The sequence below is a fragment of the Lactuca saligna genome, chromosome 4 (assembly GCF_052625555.1).
Source record: "Lactuca saligna cultivar CGN05327 chromosome 4, ASM5262555v1, whole genome shotgun sequence".
NCBI classification, from domain to species: domain Eukaryota; kingdom Viridiplantae; phylum Streptophyta; class Magnoliopsida; order Asterales; family Asteraceae; genus Lactuca; species Lactuca saligna.
In genome coordinates, this window is record NC_136420.1 from 292,418,549 (window position 1) to 292,426,601 (window position 8,053).

Genomic DNA, 8,053 nt, shown 5'->3' on the forward strand with positions numbered 1-8,053 from the left:
GGTATCCACCCCGTGGTTACGGTTCTTAGTTTTCTTAATTATATTACTCTACGAACCGAACCCCATGAACACCCTATTTACAATCTTACCATTTTCCCAAATGAATAATAATGGGCTACAGAAATACTATTCCAATCACAAAATATGATACATGTAGCAATTTAAGGGTAGGTATACATTTACCTTATTTAATTTTTGATTATTTAAAAAAAAAGATAAATATAATTATTTGATTATTTTAAAAAAATGATACAATATAATTAATTATAACTATTTGTTTTTTTTCTAATTTTAAAATGCTTTGTCAAGATAGTATAAGACACGCTTATTTATGACTTAAAAATAAATCAAAAAGAAAAGAAAATCAAAAGAGTACAAAAGTTAATCGTACTATAAATAAACAAATAAGGGGATAGTTTGTAGTTACTTGTAATTGACATCAAGTGGCCCTACTTAAAATATCTTTACAAACAAAAGGAGATAAAGCTAACACTAAATTCCAAGATATTTCCATGTTTCATTCGTTTAATTTAATACAAAATTTGAATAATTAATGTAATAAAAACAGACTCAAAAGAGACAGAATGATACTTTTCATCTTCTAATATGCTAATGAACAAAAGAGACACAGTGATATTTTTCATCTTGTAATTTGATAATGAATTTCAATCTTGAAATTTTTGATATTACTATTCGACCATTATTCATAAAAATTTAATCTTTAATTCCAATTTTTTTTTTTATCAGATCACGACAAATTAAATGTAAATTAAATGTGAATTGAGGGAAAAGGAAGCGAAAATGATTTTGAATAGTAGTTTACAGGACCAGTTTAAACCTTTTGTCCATCACCATTTATGGATTCCTGTTCTTCAACCAGAAACTTCTGTAAGAAACGTATGCAGATTGGCAAATCTGATGAAATCAATCAGTAGACTTATTATCGGAATCATATAGAATATATGCTCGTTAAATTTCTTTCAAATTTCATAAGAGTTGTAATTAATTTGAAGAAATGAAGAAGAAGAAGAAGACATTTAATTCTACGAATTTTAATCAAGTAAGTATAAAAATATGTATATACAGAGGAAATTAGTTTGACAGAGTGATAACCACATGAGGTGGCTTCGGAGTCTTCTGAACTTCTTCAACAGCGATCTTCTCTTCTCTCTCCGGTTCACACGGACACGGCAATGCGATGAATCGAGCGATCCGATCTCCGGGCATCACCACCGGCAAACTCTGATTCTCATTTTGCAGGTTTTCCTATAAACGTTTCAAATCAAATTAATCAAATTCACTTTCATCAAATAAGGATCTATTACTCGATTATCGATAACTCTGAATCAACTTACGGAGTAGGTAGGTTTAGGTTTGGACGGTGAGTGAACGTGATCGTTGTCATCGTCGGCGGCGGCGTCGGTGAAGGAACCGCGGAGGTGACGGAGCTTGTCCCAGTGATAACAGCAAGAGAAGATACCGCTGAGGCTGAAAATCACGATGAGTAGCAAGGCGGTGCCGAGAGGAAAGCCTAAGGTGGGGCGAGATGAGTCGGAGTGGTGTAGCGGCGGCGGCGGTGGGTAGTAAGTCGGAGACTCCATCAACTTGATTACAGCTTCTGCAACTTGTGGAACAATTCGAACAATTCGATTTGGATTCAGTAGTTTCTGATTTATGGTGTTGTTGATTTGGAACTTCTACTCCTCTCATGAGGGGTGGAAGACAACAATGGCGAAAATGAGAGAAAAACTGTGATCGGTGGGAGTGTGAAAATGTTAAATGTGGGTGAAGTGGGAGGTGGTGGGGTGTATTTATAAGGGGTAGGGGGGGGGGGGGGGGGGGAGGAAGTTGGGGTACAGCTGTTTGTCCCAGCAATGGTACGGAGAAAAGAAGGAGGGGTTAATAAAATATTTAATATTTTATTTCTAATTGATCAATTGTATTATTTTGCGTATAGCTTGCTTTTATGTCAAGAAAGAGGGATTTAAGATTTTGAATATTTTAATTAGTTGAAATGTTTTATTTTTTTAATTTTTTTTTTGTGGCTTTTAATATGGAAAAAGAGAAATTTAAATAAATTTTATAAATTTATTTTAAGATTTAGGTAAAAGCTAAGAAAAAAAGAAAGATCCTATTTCTAATTGACCAATTGTATTATTTTGCGTAGCTTGCTTTTATATCAAGAAAGAGGGATTTAAGATTTTGAATATTTTAATTAGTTGAAATGTTTTTATTTGTAGCTTTTAATATGTAAAAAGAGAAATTTAAGTTAATTTTATAAATTTATTTTAAGATTTAGGAAAAAGGTAAGCAAAAGAGAAATTTCCTAATAACCTTTATTTTTGAAAAAATGGGTCGTATGAGTAATGTAAAGAATTTACCCATGTATTTGAACCTTTAAAAAAAATTATATTAATTTTTCTTATTTTAACTTTCACAATGGAACGAGAAAAAAAAAAAAAAAAACTTTGAAAAAGTGGAGGAAAGAAAGTATATAACTGCATGATTGAGATTAGTGAAACGTTTTATTGTTTGGTATTTTTATCGGTCTTCATTTAATAAAATATAATATTAAGGTGTGCAAAAAAAACAATAATAGAAATAATTAAAAAAATTTGTAATTTCGCTAGTGATGATCATAAATCTAAGATAGTTTTTTTTTTCTTTTTTTTTTTTTTTTTTTTTTTTTAAGTTATAGGAAAAACATAAATTATTTATGAGAAAACACAATATTATGATAGTTTACACAAATTGTTTTTGCAAACTTTCCTATAAAAATACGATGTTTTTTCATATGTTCTTTTGTATGTGCTTTTTCTACTTTTATTTTATTCATTTTGTTATACCATCTTAACAAGGATTTTAAAACGAACCCCAAATGAGTCACAGATAATGTTCGCACGATTTCAAAACTCTTTACTCTAAAAATACCTATAGTTTTCTAGACGATGTGTTTTGGACACAATGCTCATGGATACGAATTACTTATGCATACTATGATGTTACAGAATATTTGTCCACATGAATTTTAACAGCCAATGAGCGATTAAGATTTTCGATAATTGGTGCAAGCTATCTTTTGGAATACTGGAGTTTCGTCTTGTGACTGGATTCCGATTCAGACGTGTCCCTAAAATATCACTATACCATTTAAATTCCAATCGCATGTGTTCATTGATAAAAGGGTTAAATCATTGTGGTTACGTGAGTTTGAGACATTTTTATAAACCAATACTTTTTATTTCATTTTTGTCGAGGATCGTGTAATACTGTAATAGTATGTTTGCTTCATATGTTGTGTTAACAGTTTTCTTGGAGGGGAGAAAATTTCCCCCGTAACAAAGATGTGGCTTTTACTCGTCAAAGATTTTGATGACTGAAATTTTTTATTTTTCAATAAATATTGTTATTATAAGTTTTTTTTGTGTGATAGATATTTTTCAATAAATATTGTTATTAAAAAGCTATTAATAAGTTACTTACGTGCAAATATTTATTATATGTAAGAGAATAAAGTATTATATAGAGGTTAATAATTATAAAATTGAAATAAATTTTCTTGGATTTTACGTTCCTTTGTAAGGTATCCTTAAAATTATAATTTAATATTTGTTAGTATATATAATAATAAATTACTATTTACTAAAATATTAATTTGTTAGGTGTGGATTTGGGATGTTTCCGTACTGCCAAGAGGGTTTTGTACGTCACGTTGAAACTAAAATTCCTACGATGAGAGCATGGAGGAAGATGATAGGGAGGAATTGGACGCATGTACGTGAACTATTTAGGGTGTCATGGGTTCTTTGTACTTACATTAACCTTAATCTTTATAAAAAGAAATATATGTCATTGTAATATTAATTTAACGATGAACGATGCTAACTGATAAGGAACTCGACACTCCATATTATAGAAAGTTCACCTACTTCTTAGACCATTTTGAGGTGCCTTTCCAATGAATTATTATACGTATAGGAGTGTGGAGGTTAGACCCCTCCAATTCAAGCACCTCACAACTTGGTGTGGCACTACGTCTAGAAGTGGCATTGCCCGAAATGTAAATCCATATCGATAAGGTTTATGGTAACATCCATCGCATCTATCTATTTAAAATAGTTTTTAATTAAATCTTTAAATTAATTGGTAAGGTTTTGAGTTTTTATAAAGTAGTTTGAAACATCATGCGATAGTCTAACAATCGAATCAAACAAAGGTTTAAGAAGTCATTACAAACCAAGAGTCTTTTAATATCCAAATCTTATAAATCGTGTAAGCTTTTGAAGCATATACTACCTTCAATTTTATTAGTGTAGTGGGTTAGGCAACTTGGATCCTAATGAGTACAATCTCAAGATTAGACATTATACAATAGAGTATGAGTGAACACTTAGGTCATACACAAATGTACAAACTTGTACATTCTCAAAACAACAGAATACCTAGTGGTTAATTTTGGGGTAAAATATTACAAAGATCAAAGTATGTTGTCATATATGACGTATCTCTTATAAACTTCACAAAAAATTAACAATACCAAGTAGTTATGCCTTGTATAAGCACTTCTCATAAATCAATATTTAAAGGTCACATAGATTCATACTTTTTCACGTGAGTTATAACGATAGGAACTCTATTTTACTAAACTCATGGTTTCAAAATAAACAAAAACATATAGGGCAATTTCAGTTTAATAGCTCAAAATCAAAATAAGGGTGTTCTTTTTCCAAAAAATTTACTTCTTGTTTTTTAATGATTAATTAAGTCCAACAATATATGAACGTATAAAAACATCATGGCAATGAGTAGGATGTAATGCATGCAATTATTCCCATCACATGTCAATCTTATAAGTCTAAATTCATAAGAAAATGTTGGATGTGTCATGCTCAGGACAACCGACACTATCAATTTTCGCACTAATATCCGACAACAAGGGTTTATGGTCATACATAGAAACTTCATGACAGACAAAACTGCCACCTTTTGCCTTTACATTCACAAATAGGCTAGAGGCCATCCACCTCGGCTACACAAGGGGTAGGGAACATCACATATACACGCGAAGATTATCCAGAAATTTACTCATAACAAATAACAAAGTAACAAACAGTTGTCCATTTAGGTACTTGAGTTCAGAAAGTCACATCCATCTCATCATTATATACACAATTAGGATGATTAAAACATATTCAAAGATCTTTAAGCTCTTTTTCTTTAAATATCAAAACATTTCAAAATTTCATTTCATAAATGCACATATTGTTCAAATTACAAATAGGGTTCACCTAAATTATCATATAAAGAAAACCAAGAAAACTTATCATAATCACAAGGGTTTAGTAGGGAGTGTTTGATCCAGGAGGTTTAAAATAAGAAGTCAAAGAGTATATGAATCTTTAATATCAAAGAATAAGACAACCCCCACCCCCCTCAAGTAAAACATTTATTAAAAAAATGTCTTGCATTCATTTTAGGATATCCTTGAATTATAATATAGTATCAAGTGAGAAAACACATAGTGAACATAAAGAATCGAAACAATATTTGCATACATATATTGTTTCATAAAACGAATAAACACATGTAACATAATCATATAATGGGGAAAAGTAATCTAAGCTAAAAGTACTCAACTTAGTCCAATGCTAGAAACAACTAAAATCTTATATACTTGAACCACACCCCTTTAAACTTGTGCATCTAAGTCAACACCTAGTATCATCATTATAAGGTTGTCAAATGACTAATATGCCACCCCTCTATGGGTCCATTCATCATTCTAATATCAAAATACTCCTTAAGTATGCCAATACGACTTATGGAAATAAAAGGATACCAGAGGAATGAATTTGACCCAACATATAAGTATATTGCAAATCACAAAACTAGGAAGAGTGTCCCATGTATTGCATCTAAAAAAAGGATGTGTCGGGTTCTCTGTGTTGTATGCAGAATTATTGAGCTTCAAATATATGTTATAGACATAAGATATGATCCGCATATGCTCCATATCATTGGAATTGAATTTAAATGCCTAGATTATAAAAATCATTTCAAAGATCAATCATAATCTAAACTCCAAAGGAGAATAATTGATTCAAAAGAACAATTGATTTGATTCTAAACATACTTATATACGTAATAAGACCATTTTGATATGGAAAAAAGGATTTCATAAAAAAATAGAACTTGAAACATAACTTAACACTAAGTTCCACGTCCTTAGGAATTCTATATATCAGTTGAGCAAAACTTATGAAACTAGATGATTAATTTTCTATAAAAATCATAAAATAATGATAGATTATCAAAACTAGACACGAAGATAAGATTGTATCAAGAAATTGAGTTTTGGAACATAGTTCCATAATCAACATGGTTAAGTATCCCCAAATTATATATCACTAAAGTATGGTCTTTTACCAAACTTCATGATCTCGCCATGAGACAAGGATTTCCAAATGAATCATAGACTTGAATGGAAAATATAATATAGACAAACATGAAACTCATATCATTGTTTGGAATTATGAAGCTTGATCTATGACACTTAGGGTTTGAGAATTTCTAAATCATCACATAGTGTCCAGACTTGAATCAAAATATATGATATCTAACAATTAGTAATGAATTAACAAATAGATCATATATTAGAAAGGAAAAGTATAATCTAATCATAATCTCAAGCTCGTATCATTGCTTGGTACATAAAACTCGGATTTGAAGAACAAGGGTTTGAAAATACTCAAACTCATAAATCTCACAACTATTTGTTAGTTGGAGCTTGTAAATAGATCAAGTAATGAAACTACAACAATAATCTCATATGAACAACATAAATATAGTATGTATTTTGGATTTGAAAAACACACATAAACGTTAAACGAAGTTGAAGGGGGAAAGGGAAGAAAACTGCCTTCAAAGAAAGGAAATGAAAGGATTCGAGCAAGGCTTCATCCAAAAACTTCAAGCTTCAAGTTTACATGAGATTTGAGATGATATGATCGAGTTTAGGTGGTTAAAGAAGACAAAAATCGATTTAGGAAAGAGGGTAAAGAAATAATGTAACACCTAGTTCCTGGTATGTATTTTAAATCAAATTATTCATTTTTGTACAGGAAATTGACGAGTTGGAGGCCCCAAACTCGTCGAGTAGGAACGGAATTTGGACGCGGAACTTTAAGTCTACTCGACGAGTAGGGCTACTAGATTGAAACCCTAATTTTCAGGTTTAACACCATATTTAAATACCTTAACCTCCAAAGTATGGCATCATTTGCAGCCTCCATCGTCCCAAACCCTAGCCACGAAACGCTAATATGTTTTTGAGAGTTTTGAGCCATGCTTGGTGCTTTCTTGAGGTTTTGAAGAAGAAAAGACTTGAGGAAGGAGTAAGGATGTCAATGGGGGCAAATGGAACGGGGACTGAATCTCCCGCCCCCACCTCTACCCTCGAAATATCTAGCTATCTCATCCCTACCTCCGCCCCCGATTTCCTGGATTACCCCCGCTCCCGCCCCCGTTCCCCCGCCCTCGAAAAAAAAACACAATAAATTCAAAGTTACAAACCTCAAAAATTCAAAGAAACATGATCGATTACGATAAAGTTCCACAAAAAACTACAATATATCCAAATCTATCATCTGATTAAAGTTCCAAAAAACACAATAAATCCAAAAGTTACAAACCAAAAAAATGCACGATAAATTCAAAGAAACATCAATGATTACTATAACACAAAATCATTATACTTTCCATCTTTCTTTTCATCTTCATCAACATTTAATTCATCGCCACAAGACTACCTATAAAAATATTATAGTAAGCAACAACTAGTATGGCAATGTAAAAAAATAACAAATAACAACAAAAAAAAATGCATACCTTTTTTCCCACCAGGTAACCAATTTTGGGTGCATATGATAGCTTCAATTGTTTTTGGTAGAAAATTAATACGATGTGGACTAATAATTCCACCACTAGTAGAAAAGGAAGACTCTAAAGCAATAGTAGACATGGGAATAGCCAATATGTCTCTTGCAATCACACT

General features: G+C 31.4%; 1 protein-coding gene across 1 annotated transcript; it reads right to left on the reverse strand.

Annotated features, from left to right (window-relative positions):
- Nucleotides 1-974: 974 nt before the first annotated feature.
- On the reverse strand, nucleotides 975-1,791 carry LOC145043806 (uncharacterized protein At5g65660-like). The gene is made up of 2 exons (XM_078992559.1): nucleotides 1,356-1,791; nucleotides 975-1,266 (listed from the first exon to the last, which is right to left on the reverse strand). Exons 1-2 carry the CDS (start codon nucleotides 1,599-1,601, stop codon nucleotides 1,093-1,095), a joined length of 420 nt encoding a protein of 139 aa, XP_078848685.1. The 5' UTR covers nucleotides 1,602-1,791; the 3' UTR covers nucleotides 975-1,092.
- Between the last annotated feature and the right edge of the window lie 6,262 nt (nucleotides 1,792-8,053).

Coding starts and splice junctions, on each gene's coding strand:
- LOC145043806 (XM_078992559.1), bottom strand. CDS start 1,601: ATGGAGTCTCCGACTTACTACCCACCGCCGCCGCCGCTACACCACTCC. Junction 1,267..1,355: donor AACCTAAACCTACCTACTCC/GTAAGTTGATTC, acceptor AAACGTTTATAG/GAAAACCTGCAAAATGAGAA.